The sequence below is a fragment of the Anabrus simplex genome, chromosome 8 (assembly GCF_040414725.1).
Source record: "Anabrus simplex isolate iqAnaSimp1 chromosome 8, ASM4041472v1, whole genome shotgun sequence".
NCBI lineage: Eukaryota > Metazoa > Arthropoda > Insecta > Orthoptera > Tettigoniidae > Anabrus > Anabrus simplex.
Genome location: NC_090272.1, coordinates 246,457,473 through 246,480,941, shown reverse-complemented (window position 1 = coordinate 246,480,941; position 23,469 = coordinate 246,457,473). Strand labels below are relative to the sequence as shown.

Here is a 23,469-nt window from a genome sequence, read left to right as displayed (position 1 = left end):
ACTTACTTACTTACTTACTTACTTACTTACTTACTTACTTACTTACTTACTTACTTACTTACTTACTTACTTACTTACTTACTTACTTACTTACTTACTTACTTACTTACTTACTTACTTACTTACTTACTTACTTACTTACTTACTTACTTACTTACTTACTTACTTACTTACTTACTTACTTACTTACTTACTTACTTACTTACTTACTTACTTACTTACTTACTTACTTACTTACTTACTTACTTACTTACTTACTTACTTACTTACTTACTTACTTACTTACTTACTTACTTACTTACTTACTTACTTACTTACTTACTTACTTACTTACTTACTTACTTACTTACTTACTTACTTACTTACTTACTTACTTACTTACTTACTTACTTACTTACTTACTTACTTACTTACTTACTTACTTACTTACTTACTTACTTACTTACTTACTTACTTACTTACTTACTTACTTACTTACTTACTTACTTACTTACTTACTTACTTACTTACTTACTTACTTACTTACTTACTTACTTACTTACTTACTTACTTACTTACTTACTTACTTACTTACTTACTTACTTACTTACTTACTTACTTACTTACTTACTTACTTACTTACTTACTTACTTACTTACTTACTTACTTACTTACTTACTTACTTACTTACTTACTTACTTACTTACTTACTTACTTACTTACTTACTTACTTACTTACTTACTTACTTACTTACTTACTTACTTACTTACTTACTTACTTACTTACTTACTTACTTACTTACTTACTTACTTACTTACTTACTTACTTACTTACTTACTTACTTACTTACTTACTTACTTACTTACTTACTTACTTACTTACTTACTTACTTACTTACTTACTTACTTACTTACTTACTTACTTACTTACTTACTTACTTACTTACTTACTTACTTACTTACTTACTTACTTACTTACTTACTTACTTACTTACTTACTTACTTACTTACTTACTTACTTACTTACTTACTTACTTACTTACTTACTTACTTACTTACTTACTTACTTACTTACTTACTTACTTACTTACTTACTTACTTACTTACTTACTTACTTACTTACTTACTTACTTACTTACTTACTTACTTACTTACTTACTTACTTACTTACTTACTTACTTACTTACTTACTTACTTACTTACTTACTTACTTACTTACTTACTTACTTACTTACTTACTTACTTACTTACTTACTTACTTACTTACTTACTTACTTACTTACTTACTTACTTACTTACTTACTTACTTACTTACTTACTTACTTACTTACTTACTTACTTACTTACTTACTTACTTACTTACTTACTTACTTACTTACTTACTTACTTACTTACTTACTTACTTACTTACTTACTTACTTACTTACTTACTTACTTACTTACTTACTTACTTACTTACTTACTTACTTACTTACTTACTTACTTACTTACTTACTTACTTACTTACTTACTTATAAATGGTGCCTATATGTACAAAATAATATATAACAATTAAGAAACCAAGATTGCCATGACTAAATTAAGAATAATTTAAACACATTTTCAATTAATTAATTAATTAATAGAGAAATGTACACTCAAGTTTGAGCATTAAATAAATTTCACATTTTAGTCTTTGCTATAGTCTGTAATTGTCCTGGTTCTTTTCGTGCATGTTATGATGTGATATCTACTACACTTCTGTCCACACAAAATGCACTTACAATCTTCGTCTGGCTCATGGAACTTCTGGTTTACGCATACCTTGTGGTGAAACCCATGTATGGAGAGTCGTGTTATCACGTGGCGCTGTGTGTTGCACTCTCTAGTCCATCTATCGTCCGTCATCGCTGGTGAGGCGTAGAAGTTGAGGTCGATTTCACTTTTCTTCCTTTCCCTGATGTTTACTAGTGCCCTGCTTGCTTCCGTTGATTGTAGGTAGAACTGTGATCGTATGTCTTCTATGAAATACGTCTCCCGCAGCATTTCGTATACCATCCGGGATGGCGCTGTCTTTCCGACTCGGGTAATCCTCTTCATGAACATTGCTTTTATTCTTTCTATTCTCATCAGGTCTCCGATCTTTAGCTTTTCCCACACGATCTCAATTCCATATGTTATCACTGGCGCTACTGTCGTCTTGAAAAGTCTCATCGCCGTGCTGATTGAAAGGTTTGAAATGTTTTGGATGCTGTATGAGGCTCTGATTGCTGCTGCCGTTCTTTCTTGAATATGTATACCAAAGGACGCCGCTGTTGTCTGTAGTGTTATTCCCAAATATTTGTAATTTCGTACCTTTTGTAATGGCTTTTGGTGTAATGTTATGTTGTCTTTGGGCGTTGATTTCCCACCTTTTCTGAAGGTCATTTGTACTGTCTTTTCTTCATTTATCTGTAGGCTGTTTTCCTCCACCCAGGTCTCTAGTCTGCGGACTGCCCTTTGCACATCCTCCTTTTCTTTTGCTCCGATCAGCATGTCATCTGCGTATAGGATCAGCTCTGCTTTTGATCCTTCCTCTACTATGCGGTTCACATCTGCTGTATAAATGTTGAAAAGTGTGGGACTCATGGGATCCCCTTGCATAACTCCGTTCGTCTGTATTATGTCTTCAGAAATTTCTACGTTGTTGTTTATTCGGATTATGTTCCTCCGTAGACATGCTTCAACTATTCTCACTAGTGGGTCTCTCTCGCCGATTGTCAATTTCATTTTCTCGATTAGCTTTCGCCTGTCGATTGAGTCGAATGCCTTCTTGAAATCAACAAAGACTGCGTGATATTTCCCTCCTTTGTGTCTTAAGGCTTCTTCTACCTGATTTATTAGGTATTTCACTGCCTGGACCGTGCTCCTGCCTTTCATAAAACCAAATTGATTTTCTGGAATGTACCCACTGAAGGCTTCCAGTAATCTTTCATTTAGTATCTTCGTGAAAACTTTAAAGGATGCATTTTCTAGTGCTACTCCTCTAAATGAGTCTAGTGATGTTCTGCTCCCTTTTCCTTTGAACAATATCTTTAGAGTCGCTGTGTTCCATCCCTCTGGTATCTTCCCAGTCTGTATACATTTGTTCATTAGGTCTTTCCACAGTTCTTCCATCTCGCCAAGTGAATCTTTTAAGTGTTCCATGTAAATTTTGTCTGGTCCTGCGGATTTCTTGTAGAAACACATTTTCAATAAAACATACAAACATATAAAATATTAAAGTTAAAGAAGAGAAAACAAATTAGCAGAGGAAAAAGAAATATATTCATAAGAACAGCAAACACACAAGCACCTATACAGTACATTGGAAATATAATAGTAGCATTACATACGTCATATTTCAGTGCTGAATTAATTTCCTCCAATATTATTATTCATTATAATGTAAATATTGTTTTAACGTATTTGAAAATAAAGGAAGTGATAAAGCAAAATCTATTTGTCGGCTGTATGAAGATATTCTGTTGTATACTTCACACATTTTTACAACAGGTGAATGAGGTGCTTGAGAAGGGGCAGTAAAATGAAGAGTTACTCTCTTGGTATTGAAGTTGATTCTTTTAAGAAACTCTTGGTTATCTAATATTCCATTAACTGTCTTGTAAAGAAATATCTGTTGAGCTAATATTCTACGTGTACTGAGCTGCATTAAACCAAATTCATTTAATACAGTTCTATAAGAAACTCTTTGATGATATGATGATCGGTTATATTTTTTTAAAATATAAATACAGTGGAACCTCGATTATCCGTTCCCGGAAAATACGTTTTCCCGGAATATGCGTTCAAATTACGTGGTCCCGCGGCATCGTAATTAAATCACGTTGTAAAAGTCCCGCATTATCCGTTCCTCGAAGAAACGATTTCCCGGATCAACCGTCCAGAAATTCCAGTCCCATCAACGCTAAATCCTCGATCAATCGTTTTTTAATACACTGTATCTCACAAAAGGACGGCTATGGCATATTTATGGATCTTGGCGTTAACGCCCCGTCACTGCGATAATTAAAGCAAGTACTGTACCGGTACTGGAAAAGCGTTCGGCGGTTACCTTGCATAAGGGACCATCTTAGCATCGCATTCGGGTGGTATTGTTTAGAGAATCTCGGAAAATCATAAAGCAGAGCGTGGCGACAACAATTGCAAGGAGACACGGCGCATTTCGACAGCTCTGCTTGAAGACGGAACGAGTTTCGTCAAATGTTCGCACTTATAAAAGATGTTCATATTTTTACTTTTTTCAATCGTACTGCCGAAGAGGTTTTTGGCACTTTGCTCAGGGCACTGCAGAGTAACTGGGCTTTCAGGCAGGAATCGAAACTGCTTCTTAACACAAATTCAGTATTTTTGATATTATCGTACATGATTATGTTAGCGAGACCAAAACAGATGTTGCACCTTACATTTAAGAAAAAGAAAGCCATGGGAGGTCTTGGAATTGCCTATTACTGTTTAGGACCTAATGTAAGACTGGGAATTTTACGTTTTCGTGTTAAAATACCAAAAAACCACAGTCGTTTTATTTGCGCACGTTACATTTTAAATGGTTGGTATAATTTCAAACTCGTACTGACATGTGCAGCGAGCGCGCTTTCCAGATGACCTCAAGGTCACGAATAACCGTAGTTTCTGAAGTTTTGATATTTCTTTTATCTTTCCAATTTGATTGGATTTGTGACGCGCAGAATTGAATATAATGCATTCGAGAACTTTTAAGAATCGATACTTACATTCGAAACCATGTTTTCGAGTTCAACATAACCTTTAAAAGTCGACGTAGGCCTAATTTGCGCGGTACGAGATTTCCAGAAACTGACTATGAACAGTATACCGGAGACCAAATTACAATGAAAGATTAAGAAATGAACGGATTTCGCATTCATTTTGGGTGCTTTCGTATCTAATGTGCTTTATTTTATTAAATGAGAGAATTAAAAACTACTTGTGGTCGATTGTCGTTTGGCTTGGCGTTATTAGATTTTTCGAAGAGTTTGGCTAGCCTAATCAAAGTCGCTGAACTGAAAGAAGTTTTCACGGGAAACTGACGAAGATTCCCCTGTAAAACTGAATATAAAGTATCGAGATTTTGAACTCGCGTACCGGTAATTAATGCGGTTTCGTGGTCTAACATGCCCGCCTCTCATCCAGAGGCCCGAGTTCGATTGCGACCAGGTCAGACAATTTTACCTGGATCACTGCCTGCTCGATCTGCATCCGATGGCTGCTTAAACTGCCTGCTCATTCCATACTCAAACGTGTAACACGCCTTACAAACAATCTGCCGCTAGATGGCAGCACCAAACGTACCCATTTACCGCGTGAATACAACTAGATAAGCATACCAGCAAAATTTAAAATCTGAAAGTAAGAGATATATTAAAGACTTTTACGTATAAAGTGGTGCTCTAGAGAGTTATAGCTTCAGCACTTTTCGAGAAAGAGGTTTCGACGAACAAGAAAACCTGGAAACTTTGTATGGTACTTCCCTACATTACTAAGTAGAGGTTTCACGACTTTGGCCACCACAGTTTCTGACACAAGTTCCTGGTGCTTATTGTTACTAAAACACTTTAAAAACTTACATTGGCACAAAGAAGGTAGAACATAGCTTTTTATAGTCTGGAGCAGACTTGCAGATTTCTTGCAGTACGGTAGAGCAGCCTCAACAAATTTCTGAAGCCTCATAATTAGGCCAATAAATCGTTGCTAGGGCTAGCGCAGCTATCAATGGGGATGAATTAAATGAGGTAGAAACGTTATTCAAGCACGTGATGCATTCTGTTTTTTCTTCGATTACACGCACTAAATAACCACACACTAATCCCTGGTAAGCAGTATCCGAAGTGACACACACTAACTCAGGGGGCTCACGAAAATCTTCCAGTAAATCAAGTACATACTCAGGGAATAATAATAACAGACGGCCTATTAGGCGACTTGCATATCTGTGAAGATGAAAGCCCTACCTAGGATGATTTCTAATGCTGAAGATGCCACACACACCCCAGCCCCCGAGCCACTGGAATTAACCAATTAACTAAATAGGCCGTACTTGCGTAAATAATAATAGTAATAAAAAGTGCAGTATATTGACACGATTTTATACTGCTAGCAAAAGACTCGTAATGGAATCTTAATCTGCTTACCCTCCAGGGTTGGCTTTTCCCTCGGACTCAGCAAAGGATCCCACCTCTACCGCCTCAAGGGCAGTGTCCTGGAGCTTCAGACTCTGGGTCGGGGGGATGAAACTGGGGAGGATGACCAGTACCTCGCCCAGGCGGCCTCACCTGCTATGCTGAACAGGGGCCTTGGAAGGGATAGACAAGGAAGGGTGAAGGAAGCTCCCGGCATTTGCCTGGAGGAGAAGTGGGAAACCACGGAAAACCATTTCCAGGATGGCTGAGGTGGGAATCGGACCCACCTCTACTCAGTTGACCTCCCGAGGCTGAGTGGACCCCGTTCCAGCCCTCGTACCACTTTTCAAATTTCGTAGCAGAGTCAGGAATCGAACCCGGGCCTCCGGCGTTAGCAGCTAATCACACTAACCACTACACCACAGAGGCGGACAATGGAATCTATGACAGCATATTATTCTGTTTTGTACCTTCACATTAACAGTACAGTGTCCCCAGATATTATATTACTTAGTATGTAATACTTCAAATCTTACGCTTACCATTTTCTGCAATGGTGTTTGAAGAGCTGTTGTTAGACGTCTCTGTGCTTGAATCCCTTCTCTTAATCATCGCTGAAATTAGCGGTTGTGTATAAGCTGGATAATCAGGGAAAGGGCTGGGTACAGGTCCTGTTTTTAATTTTTGCGTTTTTCTGGTCACTTTGAAATCGTCATTTACGAAATGTAGACTGCAAACCACGGAATAATCAGAAGGAATCCATTTACTTCCCTTGCTGTTTTCTTCCCTGGATATAATACTTAACCACTTTCGACGCAATTGTGTACTTGAAGGTATATCATGGAATGAAATATCACGGCATTCTGGTTTCCCTTTCTTTGATTTGCAGAAAGGCACGCAGCAGTACACCATTTTCACTGAAAACAAGTACAGTCTATTCTATTTCCCGCTATTTCATTCCGACAGGTCTGGAGCCGGTTGGTGCTGCCACCTGCTGTGGGTATTTGTAAACGGAGTGTTTCATTTAGTGCCATGTTAAAATGTTGTAATGAGCAGGCAGTATAAGCAGCCATCGGATGCAGATCGAGCAGGCAGTGACCTGGATATAAGTCTGATTCCAGGTCCACTCAGCCACTGCCTTCGTGATGTCCAGGCCGTACTGTAACGAGCGCGGGAAAGCAATCAGCTGATCGTTAGGGGGGAAGTTTAGCACATGACTTAGTAGAGTTAAACAAAGATTTTCACAGTTTTATTGAAATTTTTAACGATGGCCGCATGTTCACTCAGATATATGTGAGAATGAGTCGTCATCGACTGCATTATTAAGTGGAAAGTCGTTAATTAGTGAAGAAAACTTAGTGTGAGCGTGTATTTATGTGAAGCTATAGGTTAAGAAGATCGTTCTTCAGAGTTTTAATTTTGTAGTTTATTAGTGTAAAGTTATATTTATAGTGTAAAATTAATTGAGTTAGTGCATTCTGTGTTTTATTATTAACCACGAATTGTATATACTTGAATTAAGATGATCAGTGAGGGAAATCACCATGCCTAAGAGTTGCTGTGTGCCTGGCTACACTCCGGTATTTGTGTTTCCTTCTGATGAAGAACGAGTTAAGTTATGGAAGAAGGCTATTCCCAGGGAGAATTTAATAGTTAATCACCACAGTTGTGTGTACCAAGCACTTTCCTGAAAATCACATCCTGAGAGAAATAAAAGTGTCCCGTCCAGATGGTGAGTTAATTTTTTTTATTATGTCATAAACATGGGTAACATTAGGTAGGCCCTATATTTTTATGTAATCAGACCTACGGCTTATCTGAATTCGGTGTATTTGAAAATGCAAGTCTCATTTATGAGTATCACCGAGCTCGATAGCTGCAGTCGCTTAACTGCGGCCAGTATCCAGTATTCGGGAGACAGTGGGTTCGAACCCCACTGTCGGCAGCCCTGAAGACGGTTTTCCGTGGTTTCCCATTTTCACGCCAGGCAAATGCTGGGGCTGTACCTTAATTAAGGCCACGGCCGCTTCCTTCCCATCCCTAGATCTTTCCTGTCCCATCGTCGCCGTAAGACGTATCTTGTGTCGGTGCGACGAAATGCAAATAGCAGGGGGAAAAAAAAACATGAGTATCAAACAGCAGTGTAATTTACGTAAATCTTATCTTCTGACAGATTCAGAGCTTATTTATGAATTACCTCCAGAAGTAAGATATCTGAATTTCCTAAATCGAGGGGGCTTAAAGTATCCATCAGACATGTCAATAGAACTTGGAATTGAGGTGTACAAAATATTTTGTGTGTTAGTGTCAGATACATATAAGATGGTATTTCTAAATTCAGACGATCCTAAGTGTGTCACAAAATCCTTGGCTTTGGAGTCAATGCAGTTGGCAGATTCCCTAGTCATTCATTTTTGTGACTGCGGGAAGAAATTTGAAGACCTGGCCGGACAGTGTAGGCCTATATATATTTGGGTGAATCTATTTTTAAATAACTTTTCCAAAATTCGCACCGACTTGTGTATTCAATAAAGTGCTTCAAAGAGAGCAGACCTACTCCATACTGGTGTAACTTCCTGTAAGAGGTCCAGGAAAGCTGCAGTGTTCATGGAGTGGAAACAGTGAGGTACAGAAATAATTTATATTTGTAATAAGTAGTAATGGTAATTGGCTGCATGTTTTCTGTCAGTGTATATGATCTGAATGTTCCAGTTGACCAGAAAATGGATAAAATCGCAAGAATATGTCTCAAAGTGTTAGGCTGTACTCACGCAAACGAACGTATATACGCGAGAAATAGAACGTTACGGAGAAAGATATGCATTGTATGTCAGAATTAACAAATACTTGAGGATAGGGTTAGGTTTTATAAGGTGTTAACAGTTCTTTGAGTAATTTAAACGAATGTGTTATTCAAGCGGAGCGTATGCGTATCACCTTCGAGGCCCCCCCCCCCAAAGCGTGACGTCATCAGAGGTACAGTACGGCCTGGACATTACGAAGGCAGTGACTCAGCCTACGTGATTACCTTTAATTGTGGAGCTATCTAATGGTGAGATGGCGACCCCGATGTACAGAGCCAGGAATATCGGCCGAGAGGATTCGTCGCACTGACCATGCGCACCTCGTAATCTGGAGTCCTTCGGGCTGAGCAGCGGTCGCTTGGCAGGCAAAGTTCCACTGGGGCTGTAGTTTGGTTTGGTTTAGGAGTTTTGTAAAATTATAATGATACATATTTCATTTTTGTGATGTTTAGCCAAATTGTTGATGGTTTTCATTCATTCCCGGATTTTCCGTTTTCCCGTATTGTACGTTTTATTTTCATGGTCCCTCGAAAAACGGAGAATCGAGGTTTCACTGTATCGCAAAAATTTGTTTTGTATTTTTTCTATTTCGTTAATTGTACACATGTACTGAGGAGACCACACTACACATGCATATTCAAGTTTGCTTCTAACAAGATGACTGAATAAGATTTTTAAAGTGTATTCATCCCTAAGTTCCCGAGTATTTCTAATAATAAACCCTAATTGTTTAAATCCATCATTTGTAATTTTGTGAATATGACTGTTGAATGAAAGTTTTGAATGAAGCATAACACCCAGATCATTTACTAAATTACACCTGTGCAAGATCTCACTATTTATACTGTAGTTATGCACAGTCACATTCTTATTACAAGAAAATGTGATCACAAAACACTTTTTAATATTGAAAAAAGCCTGTTTGCAACACACCATTTGTAACAGTTGTTCAGATTGGCTTGCAGTTCCATAGCATCATCATACCCGGTAATTTGCTTAAAATGAAACTGCATAATTTTTTGATAGAGTGGACAAGTCTTCTCCCGGCATCTCCAGCTGATATAGAGGTAAGATCGTTTTGATATTGAGAATGGATACCATCAATTCCCAAAGCAGAATTGTTATGGAACACCTTTATTCCTTCAGGTATCAATTCCGGTGTCACGCTGAGATAATTATCATTAAGGTCAGGTGCATCAGGAAACAACAATGGGCATGACAGCGGAGGATGTTTATCTACCAAAGATTTTGATGAAAGAACCCTAACCGCTCCTCTATTATCCCCATCTGCTACTTTGTTTTCTATACAACGAACTTTAGAAGGCACGGTGTTCTTTTTTTTTAGGAAGGCGTTATGGTAGTTGGAATTCTCGTAGGTTCTCCTTTATTTTAGAAACTAGTTAAGTAGCCTTTCCATTAGATTTCTTGGGAACACGGAGAGCAATGTACGCAAAGAGCATTAGATCCTGCCAGCATTCCAAAGCGTTCTGAGAAATACATCTATCAATCAACTGTGATAGTCTATCTGCAGTTATAACTCTCACCCCTTTTGGAACTCGTCTTAAAATTCTTACACTGTCTTTACAACTTTATAGTATAGCTTGTAATGACTTACTTGGAGATTTAGCATCAACCTGTATTTTAGGCATTGACGTACATTGATCAGGGTGAAGCGAAATATGCATGGTGGACTTTTGGATGAGCTCTACTAATATGCATGTTGATCCCATGTGCAGACTGACGATTTTTTCACAGTGGGGACATTTAGGATTGGTCATCACAGTATTTGGTTCTTCATTCTGTTTACATGTTTGGGACCACGTTGCATGACTTCTGGTCAAATGTATGTTAATACCATTTCTAGTAAAGGTCTTCCCACAGAGTTTACAATGAACATGATCAGCTGGCTCACCAGATGATGTACATTATCACCAACATCTCGTTATAGGTTAGGATGAGAATAGATTGTTGCGGAAAAGTAAATTTAATTAGAGTGACTTAATTTTCATTCATAAGCAAGCTGCCTTGGTAATGTACCAAATAAACAGTGATAAACAAACTTCCGGTTAGATACTAGTCATGGCAATGAAAGGAAAACATAACCTATAACTATAGTAAACATTATCATCATTCAATAGTCTGTTCATAAAATACCAAAAAATAACGGACACTATAAAGACACCATCCAAAAATCACCATTAAGAACATGGGAATTCTAAAAATCCCTAAAACCATATAAATTATCAAAAAATAGAGAGCCTTCATTTATCAAAGAACCAACTCAGTCACTGCCTTCTAGATTCAATATATTTCCAGTTCATATAGTAAGCTTGGTGAGTTATTAGTGTACTCTTCTAACTGTAAGTATAGAAAAAGGAAAGTGACCATACAGATGGTAAGAGAAAGGAGAAAGAGATCCCAATGGGTCAGTCACAAGTGACATAACACACACAATGAAAACATTAAGTGGAGTCTGTTTACAGAGCAAGATTGTGCGTTCGAACCCTATTTTCACACCAAGCAAAATTAATCAAGGCCATGGTCATTGACCTACCTGAGTCGGTACGAAGTAGGAAGAAAAAGCTTCAGGTTAAGATATTGTAAGCTGTGTCAGTGATGTTTCTACTGCAAGGCACATGTGGTCTTCTCATAGCAGTCAGGCTCTCTCTCTCTCTCTCCAACCAGCACTGCATTCTTCATAATCATTTGGAAAGTTATCATTCTTCTCTCCTCCACCAAGAAAATACCATATTTGCTCGCATATAACTCGCACTTTTCTGACAAAAAATAAGTGTGAACATTTTTGGTGTGTGATATATGCACGGATTTGTGCGCAAAAGATCGTGTTCCCCCCAAAAATGTAAAATTTGCATTAGGCTATTGAAACAAGACAAAAAATATGAAAAGGCGTATGGCTTTTAGTGCCGGGAGTGTCCGAAGACATGTTCGGCTTGCCCTGTGCAGGTCTTTCGATTTGAGGGTCTTAGGCGACCTGCGTGTCATGATGAGTGAAATGATGATGAAGACAACTCATACACCCTGCCCCCGTGCCAAGTTAACCGATGATGGTTAAAATTTCCGACTCTGCCGGGAATCAAAGCTGGGACCCCTGTGACCAAAGCCCAGCACACTAATCATTCAACCGGGCGAGTTAGCCATGCGCGTAGAGGCGCGCGGCTGTGAGCTTGCATCCGGGAGATAGTAGGTTCGAATCCCACTATCGGCAGCCCTTAAAATGGTTTTCCGTGGTTTCCCATTTTCACACCAGGCAAATGCTGGGGCTGTACCTTAATTAAGGCCACGGCCGCTTCCTTCCAACTCCTAGGCCTTTCCTATCGCATCGTCGCCATAAGACCTATCTGTGTCGGTGCGACGTAAAGCCCCTAGCAAAAAAAAAACTAATCATTCAGCCATGGAGCCAGACAACTGGCATACTTACCCTGTTCATTGTCACTGCCTTCAGTCTCTGAGCTATTCTCGCGTGCATCATTCTGATCACCATCACGTACTGCATCATCCTGACTTCCATCCAACGCATTTGCGATGTCTTCAAGAAATTGTCACAAAAAAGTCTGTTGACACCAAAACCCAGTTGACAGCTCATGCTCCCCTCCTGTCTGTTGTTCTTGAAGGGCTTGTTGATGGAAACATCTAATGTGTGGGTCCACCAGGAATTACGAGATCAGTTTGGATTTCCTGTGTGTCCTCCACCAAGTGTCCCACACCAGCATTGCTGGATGTCGAAGCAGTGCTCCCCACACCGTACGGACCCAGTCCTGGACAAGAGCTGTATCCATCTTGAACCCGTACATGAATACCTTCAGGAAACTTCGCTTTAGACACGGTGAGAATTTTCTTCCATCTGCGGTTATTGCTAGCATGGCAGTGCAATGCTGTTTTTCACACCGCTGTTGTACATACAAGCTTGCTAGATTCTCCCTTCTTGTTGATGGTGGTGGTATTGCATGGCATATCGAAGTTTATTGGGGTTTGATCCGCTTTGCCAATTTGAGATAAGAGGTGATTGTTTTTCTTCTGCATTACTATCACATGATATAGATGCCGATTCCCATAGGGAACCTGAATATTAGTCTCGAATGAGTAAATTTATAATACCAATATGAATGGTCCGTTATTGGACATTATAAATTTTCCAGCTAACTAATTCCTGGTTGCCAGCGTTTCTCCCCTGTGTGCTAAGTTGGGCTCATCAGTTGGTAAATAGCACATCCACCAAGATGCATGGCTAGTGCATACCGTGGAGACCACTGCGTAGGCTACTTGGAGCCACCGGCAGTGCCGATGCATTCAGGTTCCCTATGGGAATCAACATCTATATCATCTGATGGCGAGGCAAGTATCAATCTTCGGTAATGAGAAAAAGTGTGTCAGTGCATTGGCACTGCCGTTGGCTCCAAGTAGCTTTCGCAGTGGCCTCCATGGTATGCACTAGCAATGTGTCTTGGTAGGTATGCTATTTACCAACTGATGAGCCCAACTTAGCACACGGGGGTGAAACGCTGACAACCAGGAATGAGTTAGCTGGAAAATTTATAATGTCCAATAACAGACCATTTATCTAACGGACCTAGAGTAAAACGGAACATCAAAATTGACGAGCAGACAGTCAGATGGTGTCAAATCAAAATGTCTGCACAGGGTAGCTGAGGCCATACGATTATTATTATTATTATTATTATTATTATTATTATTATTATTATTATTATTATTATTATTATTATTATTATTATTATTATTATTATTATACCATTTATATTGGTATTTGCTATCACATGGCGGTGAATATCTATGATTTTATTGCTGAAATCGCTTGGCATTCTCTGGCAGAGAGATGTTCGCCTTCGCAGAAACAATCCCTTTTGTGTTATGAATCTACGGATCCAACCCCGGCTCACTTTCAGATCCAGACAGCCGATTCCTCCTTTAATCGCTAGTTTGTGCACTCTAAAATGTAGCATTTCATGCGAGATACTGAAGGCATCATTTTGCAACTCTGTAATGTAATGAAGCAACTCGTCTTCCAGCTCAGGAAACTTAACAGTTTTCGGCCCTCTGAATGCCTTACGTGTTCGGTTGGTGGTTTCTAGCGCAGCTTTCTGTTTACACCAGTAGCGAACATTAAACTCAGTCACACTGAATTCTGGACCAGCAGCTCTGTTACTACGTTCTTCAGCATATTTTATCACATTGAGTTTAAACCCAGCTGTGTAACTCCCATGTTAACATCGACCTACACAAGAAAACTTAACTGAGAAACTACAATGAAACATGAAGACAGATTGACGATACGTAATACCATCGGAAACACTCCCAGTTCATGTGATCCGCTCTGCCGGACGGGAGAGTGTGGGGCGGGGGTTTGCGACTTACAACAGCTAACCTCAGCTGTTCTGCAGGTAGAAAGAAATGCAGCTTCTTGTACTGTCAGGTACAAAGTACCATGACAGCAATTGGTACAGTCCCAATATTTAATGTAGGCATATCCACGGAATACCCAAACTTTATTTCGTGTTTTTTTGATGATGTACTGTATATCTTTATGACAACATCAGAAATTAAGGGTTATGAACTTCATATTGTTGGTCCGTATTGACTGAGATTGTTGATCCGTTTTGAACTGAGATAACATATAAATAATGCACAGTAGAATTTTCCACCTATTCAATACTAAGTTGTATTTACAACATTTACATTACATGGGACTAGTTTCAACCCTACTCGGGGTCATCATCAGCCATATTAAAACATACACAAAATATTTGGTGAAATCCTAAAACATGTTTTCTATAGAGCATCCAGAGTTCAGAAAAGACTACAGGCCTTATGGGCCTGCTGCCTTCCACTGTTGCCCTACTCGCTCACTCACCGCGGCTCGGACACTGCTTGTGAAATACAGTGCTGACATAAAATTATACATTGCTTGGTACAGCTGTTGCAAGAATAATAATAATAATAATAATAATAATAATAATAATAATAATAATAATAATAAGAATAATAATAATAATAATAATAATAATTTCCTGGCTCGACAACCTTAAAACCTGGTTCAACAAAACATCTGCAGAACTGTTCCGAATTTCAATGGATAAAGCCCGAATAGCCATGTTGATCGCCAACGTCCGAGGCGGACAGGCACGCTAAGAAGACGAAGAAGAAGAATAAAGTTATCTCCAGTCATTAATGAAATTACAGCCATGAAATTTCATGTTGCCATATCGTTTCTAAAGATGGTTTTCAGTAGGTCCTGGTGATACATAACGGTTGTGGACCGAGTGCTACGGCAATAAGAATGAACACAAAGTAAACTGACACATATATAAAAATATACAGGTATGTACATACCTGAATTCCATGAGTCTATAAATTTTAACAACACAGAGCACCTTATCTGTACTTTTGTTCCAGAATTCTTAGCATATATAATGTACTTGTGTTAATTATTACTCACCTACATCACATGTAATATTTCATTTTCATTTGCAACATTTCAACCACACTTCATATTGTAAAATTATATTTTCATAAGACTCTTACTACTAGAAAACATGTTTTAGGATTTTGCCATATATTTTGTGTACATTTTAATATGGCTGATGATGACCCCGAGTAGGGTTGAAACTAGTCCCATGTAATGTAAATATTGTAAATACAACTTAGTATTGAATAGGTGGAAAACTCTACTGTGCATTATTTATATGTCACAAATTTAATGCGAATTATGTGCGGGGATTTTTTCCTGCAATTACAAATGTTAAAAATGGGGTGCGAGATATACATGATGGTGAGTTGTATGTAGAGACGAGAATTTTAGTCACTAAAAACAGTTAAAATAGGCATTTAAATAGGCACTAATGTGTAAAATAGGCAACAAAATAGGCATGAAAAAATTACTTATAATTTAATAACACACTCAATTACTATAAAAGGAATTTACAAGCAACGTTTCAATGTTTTCCAATAACAATCTTGTTCTCGTCTCATGCATAATGATTTTGTACTGAGAGAAAGATCTCTCAACATCACATGAGGTGATTGGACAAAACTTCAATGAAGTCACTTCATCTGGTTTTATTTCGCTGACAGCAGGTGCCTTCCCAGAGGTTTGGTCAAAACTTCCCCTGACTTCTTCCACAATCCTAAATGACTCCACCAGGGCATGCCACTCTTCTCCAACTTGGTGATTGCTCCCAGCAGCTTGTTGAAATTTGGAGATGCTCCGGTTTATGCAGGGGCATTTTAGGTACCAACATTGCAGTGCATAGGTCTGAAGAAAATGGTTGTTGGTCACTGCCCAAAATGATCGGGTAGAAAGGCTGCGTTGATACAGATTTCTGTACTCATATCAGATGCATCGCAGTATTTCTAAGTTGATCTTTGTGGTATTTTTCTCACATTTGATCTGAAAAATAATAAAATTGACATAAATTACATTGTCCATATACACTGACTGACAGAGCAAATGCAACACCAAGAAGGAGTGGTCAGAACTTTATGCCAATTGCAGGGTAGACTGACGTCACTGAGGTATGCTCATGATGTGAAATGCGCCGCTGTGCTGCGCACGTAGCGAACGATAAATGGGACACGGCGTTGGCGAATGGCCCACTTCGTACCGTGATTTCTCAGCCGACAGTCATTGTAGAACGTGTTGTCGTGTGCCACAGGACACGTGTATAGCTAAGAATGCCAGGCCACCGTCAACGGAGGCATTTCCAGCAGACAGATGACTTTACGAGGGGTATGGTGATCGGGCTGAGAAGGGCAGGTTGGTCGCTTCGTCAAATCGCAGCCGATACCCATAGGGATGTGTCCACGGTGCACCGCCTGTGGCGAAGATGGTTGGCGCAGGGACATGTGGCACGTGCGAGGGGTCTAGGCGCAGCCCGAGTGACGTCAGCACGCGAGGATCGGCGCATCCGCCGCCAAGCGGTGGTAGCCCCGCACGCCACGTCAACCGCCATTCTTCAGCATGTGCAAGACACCCTGGCTGTTCCAATATCGACCAGAACAATTTCCCGTTGATTGGTTGAAGGAGGCCTGCACTCCCGGCGTCCGCTCAGAAGACTACCATTGACTCCACAGCATAGACGTGCACGCCTGGCATGGTGCCGGGCTAGAGCGACTTGGATGTGGGATTGGTGGAACGTCGTGTTCTCCGATGAGTCATGCTTCTGTTCTGTCAGTGATAGTCACCGCAGACGAGTGTGGCGTCGGCGTGGAGAAAGGTCAAATCCGGCAGTAACTGTGGAGCACCCTACCGCTAGACAATGCGGCATCATGGTTTGGGGCGCTATTGCGTATGATTCCACATCACCTGTAGTGCGTATTCAAGGCACGTTCAATGCCCACCGCTACGTGCAGCATGTGCTGCGGCCGGTGGCACTCCCGTACTTTCAGGAGCTGCCCAATGCTCTGTTTCAGCAGGATAATGCCCGTCCACACACTGCTCGCATCTCCCAACAGGCTCTACGAGGTGTACAGATGCTTCCGCGGCCAGCGTACTCTCCGGATCTCTCACCAATCGAATACGTGTGGGATCTCATTGGACGCCGTTTGCAAACTCTGCTCCAGCCTCGTACGGACGACCAACTGTGGCAAATGGTTGACAGAGAATGGAGAACCATCCCTCAGGACACCATCTGCACTCTTATTGACTCTGTACCTCGATGTGTTTCTGCGTGCATCGCCGCTCGCGGTGGTCCTACATCCTACTGAGTCGATGCCGTGCGCATTGTGTAACCTGCATATCGGTTTGAAATAAACATCAATTATTCGTCCGTGCCGTCTCTGTTTTTTCCCCAACTTTCATCCCTTTCGAACCACTCCTTCTTGGTGTTGCATTTGCTCTGTCAGTCAGTGTATCTTAAATTTCTACAGTTGGACTGATTGGCAATAATACTTAGTATATATCATGCATTGTTTCATAAAAAGAACTATTAGAGATAATGTTTCTAGAAGTACGAAACTTTAAAGTAGGAACGGGGAATTAGTAATTTACATGGAAATATGTCCTCAAGGATTTTCAGTTATAATTTGGCAGTATCGTGTCAAGTGCATCGGGTGAAAAATATAATGAAAAAGACGTGAAACGATATTGGAGTAGCGTAGAAGAGAGGTCCGTGCTTACCAAGGACCCACCAAGCTGGCCCTTGCAGTCTTCTTACTTATATAGAAGATTGAAAACGGAGGCACTATAAATCTCATATTTGTGAACATTTTATTTTTTTCTGTTCGCCAACTTTTGTCAGCCTACAATAGATCCTGCATCATGTGTGTCCACAAGGCTGCCACCCTCAGTGAAAATTAAAAACCGCGTAATTTGAAATTGTCGTTACATGCGCGCATAACCTTATTTTTGTCACAATTTAGCACGACTCTAGAGGGGATGCTAGAGGCTTGTTAACCTGGAAGCTTACACCCCTCAGACTCTCCTTCCTTCCCCCCTCAAGCACAACGGTTACAAACCGGACCTCACCAATCCAGATCAACGGTCTTTTCGCTGTCCTGGTCTTGTAAAGATAGTCTTGGCAACCTTGTAAAACACGCTGTGGCTACATTGGATCTGCGACCTGTGTTTCGCGAAGGCTTAACGGAAGTGTAAAAGAATTCACGATTTTTTAAAGGGAGTTTTAAAAATTGCATTTCAGTTGTAAATCTAAATTTTCATAGGAAATGATTTAATTTTCATCCATTCCGTGACAAGAGACCACTGGCGTTCTAACTCCTCATTCAGTAATTTAGGGATTATTTACATTTTAGCAATATAAATTATTGAAAGTTCATTACTAATACAGCATTGCAACAAAACAACTTGAAAGAATGCTATTATGAAATGCAATCATAGTTCTCAATCACAAAAAAGATAAAAGGAACAAATGAACTTACCTCCTTATAGCAAGCTTGACAGACTACCCTTCCATCTGTAGTGAAAGTGGGATCCCCTGTGATCCACTGCTTTAGCCAGTAGGACCTCAATGATTTTTCTTTGGGCATTGTCGCAAACACTCTTCCACTTCACAATAAATCACAACACGCTCTGAACATAAAGCGTGCGCATACAACAGTTTGCTTCAAAAGGGAGGTACACGGCATATGGGTTGTGCAACATAGTTCGACGTTGACTGGTTCTCGCATTATGTCTTAGGAGGTTGGAGGGGTTGAAGGCTTCGAGGTCAAATTGTTCCTTGTTTCTCCTGATGGAAATTTCCCTAGAACTATTTCTGGTGACTTCTGAGAATTCCCATTTTTGTTCGTGGGTTAAACAGATATTGAGAAAAAAGAAGATAATTCTGTCGAGCACAATATCTACAATATAGGGAAATGGACTGGAAGAAAATCGGCTTTTTTAAAGTACAGTCAAAAGGCATCAAACAGGCAATTGTACTCCAAATAGGCACAAACCCCTGAAATAGGCATTTGTAGGCACAATAATACCAATGAAATATAGCTAAAAAGACCCTAAAATGGATTTGTATCTCAAAAGCGTATGTTTCTGAACACAGGAATAAAATAGGCAAATTTCTGTCTCTAGTTATGTTTCTCTACTGTGGGTACTGTCAACTATTTTTCTTGTCAAGACAGGAGCATTAACACAGTTGGAAATACTGGAGAAATTTTTATACTCTTCAAGTTTTCCCATTATTGATGGTTTCAGGAGTTATTTCTTATCATTGTATGCTCCATTAGTGCACTAGTACGACTCCTGGAACCATATTGAATTCTCTGCTGGGAAGATACGGATCAGTATGTAAGTGGCAGTGACTTTTGGTGCTGGGAGTATCCGGCTCGCCTGATGCCCAAAGGGTGATGTGAGATAGGCACGTGCTTGTGTACATCCCATCACGCACTTGTTAAAGTGCATTCCCTCGCTGGTAATATGTACTTGTAGCTCAAGTGACTGTTATTGATAGTATTTCAGAGAATGAGATAGTGGGTTAAACTCCACTGTACTTTCAAACCAGATAAATGCTGTGGCTCCCAGTCACCATAAGACCAGTCTGAGTCGGTGCAGCGTAAACTGTTAAAATGATACATATTTGAAGTAAATTGTAGAATCAGTATTTGTATTATAGACTAATTTAATTATCCCTACTATTCAGACTCTTAGAAATTCTTGAATGGAAGAACTTTTGCTTCTGTTTGGTTTGCTTTAGTTTGATTGTAGAAAGATATCCTAACACTTTGCCAATTATTCCTGAAATGCATTAAAGTATTGGTATTTTATGTTTTCAGGCAATAGTAGCTGCATCCGGTCTTCCTATGTCTATCATCATTGTTGGTATTGGCAATGCAGATTTCAGTGCGATGGAGACGTTAGATGCTGACACTGTGGCGCTGCAGTCAGGAGGTGTCAGAGCAGTACGAGACATAGTGCAATTTGTTCCCTTTAATAAATATCTTACTACGGGTGATCCCCTCACAGCTAGGCTCAGGTTGGCCCGTGAGGTTCTTGCAGAGATTCCAACTCAGTTCTTAGGGTATATGCGGGCCAACAACATTGCACCACGTCCACCGCTACAAAATACAATAGTTCTGCCCCCTGATCCAGAGATGGTACCAGCCTGATTTGCTTGTTAATTGACAGTAATAGCTGTGATAAATAAAACAGTAATTGAATAATCCAGAGGTTACAGAATTTTTGCATTATCTCAGATAATATGTAAAATGTATTTGTAAGTTTTTTGTACAATCTTGTGGAGATACGACATTTTAGCCCTTCATCAAGATACACTCACCAGCAAAAATACGGAGGACTACATATTTCAGACAAAATTTAATATTAGTATATTTGAAATAGGGTAAAAATCAAATATTATGACATTACAACAATATGGCTATGTATCATAAGTTAATTAGCCAATTTAAGAAGTTTCAGAGCAATAATTGATAAAGATTGTTTCTTGATTGTGACAATCACTGCAGTCCAACAGCACAAATTTGGAAATGTTGAAACCTGGAGCTTTGCACAGTTTTTTATGCAGTCCATTTGTCCACATGTTTTCAACACATTTCCATTGCTTCAGTAGTGGATATTACCACCTATAGCCGCAGTTACAGCTTGGTTTCGATCAGGCTTGCTCAGGATGCAATCTCATACGTTCTCTTGTGGTATGAGCTCCTGTTCTGCCTGGCACGCAGCCCAAAGTTGAGCCAGTGTGTGAGGAGAACAACACCTAGCACGTATCCCAGACATACTCTGTCGGGTTTAAGTCGGGACTACAAGCAGGCACACCATGCGCTCAATTCCATTTCATCCAGGTACTCACATACACAAACTAAAAAGTGGGGGTGAGCATTGTCATGTATCAGGATAAAGTTCTCACTGATGACAGATGCAAAAGGTACCACATCATCCACTAAAATCTCTTCAATGTACCGGTGTGCTGTCAGACTTCATTCTCGACGAACACAAACTCCGTTCGCGCATCAGTGATAATCCCAGCCCAGACCATCACAGAGCCTCCACTGGACGGTATCCTTGCAGAGAAAATACAGGGTGAATAACATTCCCTGGACCTTCTCCATACTCTCTCCCCTCCATTCGGTGCCCTCAAAGAGAATCTGGATTCATCCATGAACAGCACTGAGCTTGAATGCTCCACGGTCCAGTTTCGATGGGCGTTGGCAAATTGCATCCAAGAGGCGTGGTGCTCACGTGTAAGCAGACGTCCTGTGGCGGGCCTCTTGGACTTCATACAACCTCCTCCTTACTGTACTTTTGCTGCCCTCCACAGCTGTTGCGTGTCGATCATGAAGAGAAAGCGATCATCGCTTCTCCTATGACTAGAACTGTGTTGATATTGTCATCTCTGTACCCTTCTGTACACGTGCCAATGCTGAGTTTTCAGATGAAAGAGGCATTATAACCTTTTGAGACAAGCCGTAATGTCCAAAAAAATAAGGGCACGAGAATTCACAGCAATAAACCTTAAAGACAGCTGTTTGCGGTTATTCTTGTCAAAAGGCGGGAAACGGCAGTATTGGTGTCGTGATTGTCACAATCAGTAATGTTTATCAATTATTGCACTGAAACTTCTCAAATGGACTAATTAACTCAAAGATACATTGCCATATTGTTGTAATCTTATAACATTTAATTTGTACAAGGTTTCAAAGGGACTAACATTAAATTTTGTCTGAAATACATAGTGTTTCACTCTTTATTTGCCAGCAAGTGTATAATATAGACTTGAAAATTTATTTTGTGTTGTATGTTTTTCATAAACTAAATGATTTCAGAATTTATATTTTTTATGTATTGCTTGTGTGATATTATGCAAGTTCCATAGTTTAGCTGTCACTAGTGTATGTACTCATGTATCTGAAAAGCCTTATCAGTACTATTTTTGTGAGCTCTTGTAAGAAAACTGGAAAAGAATCTCTTCCTATTGAATGTATCAGATCGCAAGTTTTCAGAGGGAGTACAACTACGTAATTATCCTCTTTGAACAAATTAGTGCAAAAGAAATTTAAAATAAAATAAAAATATATATTCAATAAAGGAATTTGGAAACACAGTACAAAATTAAACAAAAAATTAATGAATTAGGCTGAAAAATTACTAACGAATCAAAAGGGAACGTGCATTCCCTGAGTAACAGTACACTTGTAATTTATATACCTTGATTAATCCACTGTCACACATAAAGCGGATGACGAGATCAGCAGTAGTCGTGTCATCCGCTAGTATCACCATGAGATACAGTTCAATAAGGGACGTTACATTTTGTGTTCTTTCCCAAATTCTGGCATAAGACATGAGACAAAGCATTTTTAGTTAACCACTCAATATAGGAGGAGTCGCAGCACATGCCACTCGGTAGCATGGGAGGAAGCCACTACTTGCCGTGAGTTAGGAGCATAAAATGTACAGTATTGTAACTCGATAGTTCTGGAATGTACGCATACAGAAGAATACACTCTTTCTTCTCTATTTCACAAGGTTCCTCCCTCTGAACCACATAAGTAGACATATCTTCCCACTAGGACGCATAATCTTGCAGCTCAAATTAGAAATCCAAAGGTAATTTTCAGTGTTGAACGAATGTTTGGCATTCAAGAACCAGGTATGAACACGCAGTTGAAAGAGTCAGTTCTGTGTGTTCCAAGCCAAATCTATATTGACGAAGAAGAGCTCGCCAATAATTTTATGGGTTTATGGATGAAGAGTGCTGTAATTGATATTCTGGAACTTGACAAATGTGCATGAGATGTATCTCAGGTGTCATGCTTGGAGCTGTGCACGCATTTGCATGAATGTTGCAGTCATCTGGGTATAAATGAGGGCAAGAGGAGTTCATCACACTTGTGAGAACACATTTACGAGATCTGTCAGCAGCCCTGAAGATGGGTTTCTGTGGTTTCCCATTTTCACACCAGGCAAATGCTGTGGCCATGGCCACTTCCTCCCCGCTCGTAGCCCTCTCCTACACTATCGTCGCCATAAGACCTATCTGTATCGGTACGACGTAAAGGCAGTTGTGTTGATTTCATCACAATTAATTAAG

General features: G+C 39.8%; 1 protein-coding gene across 1 annotated transcript in view; it reads left to right on the top strand.

Annotated features, from left to right (window-relative positions):
- Positions 1–21,141, top strand: part of LOC136878773 (copine-8) — a 374,905-nt gene extending 353,764 nt beyond the window's left edge. Inside the window, exon 8 of the mRNA XM_067152239.2 lies at positions 20,195–21,141. Within this exon, the coding sequence (XP_067008340.2) occupies positions 20,195–20,527 (333 nt within the window). The 3' untranslated portion in view covers positions 20,528–21,141. The remainder of the gene's footprint in view (positions 1–20,194) is intronic.
- The last annotated feature ends 2,328 nt before the right edge of the window (positions 21,142–23,469 follow it).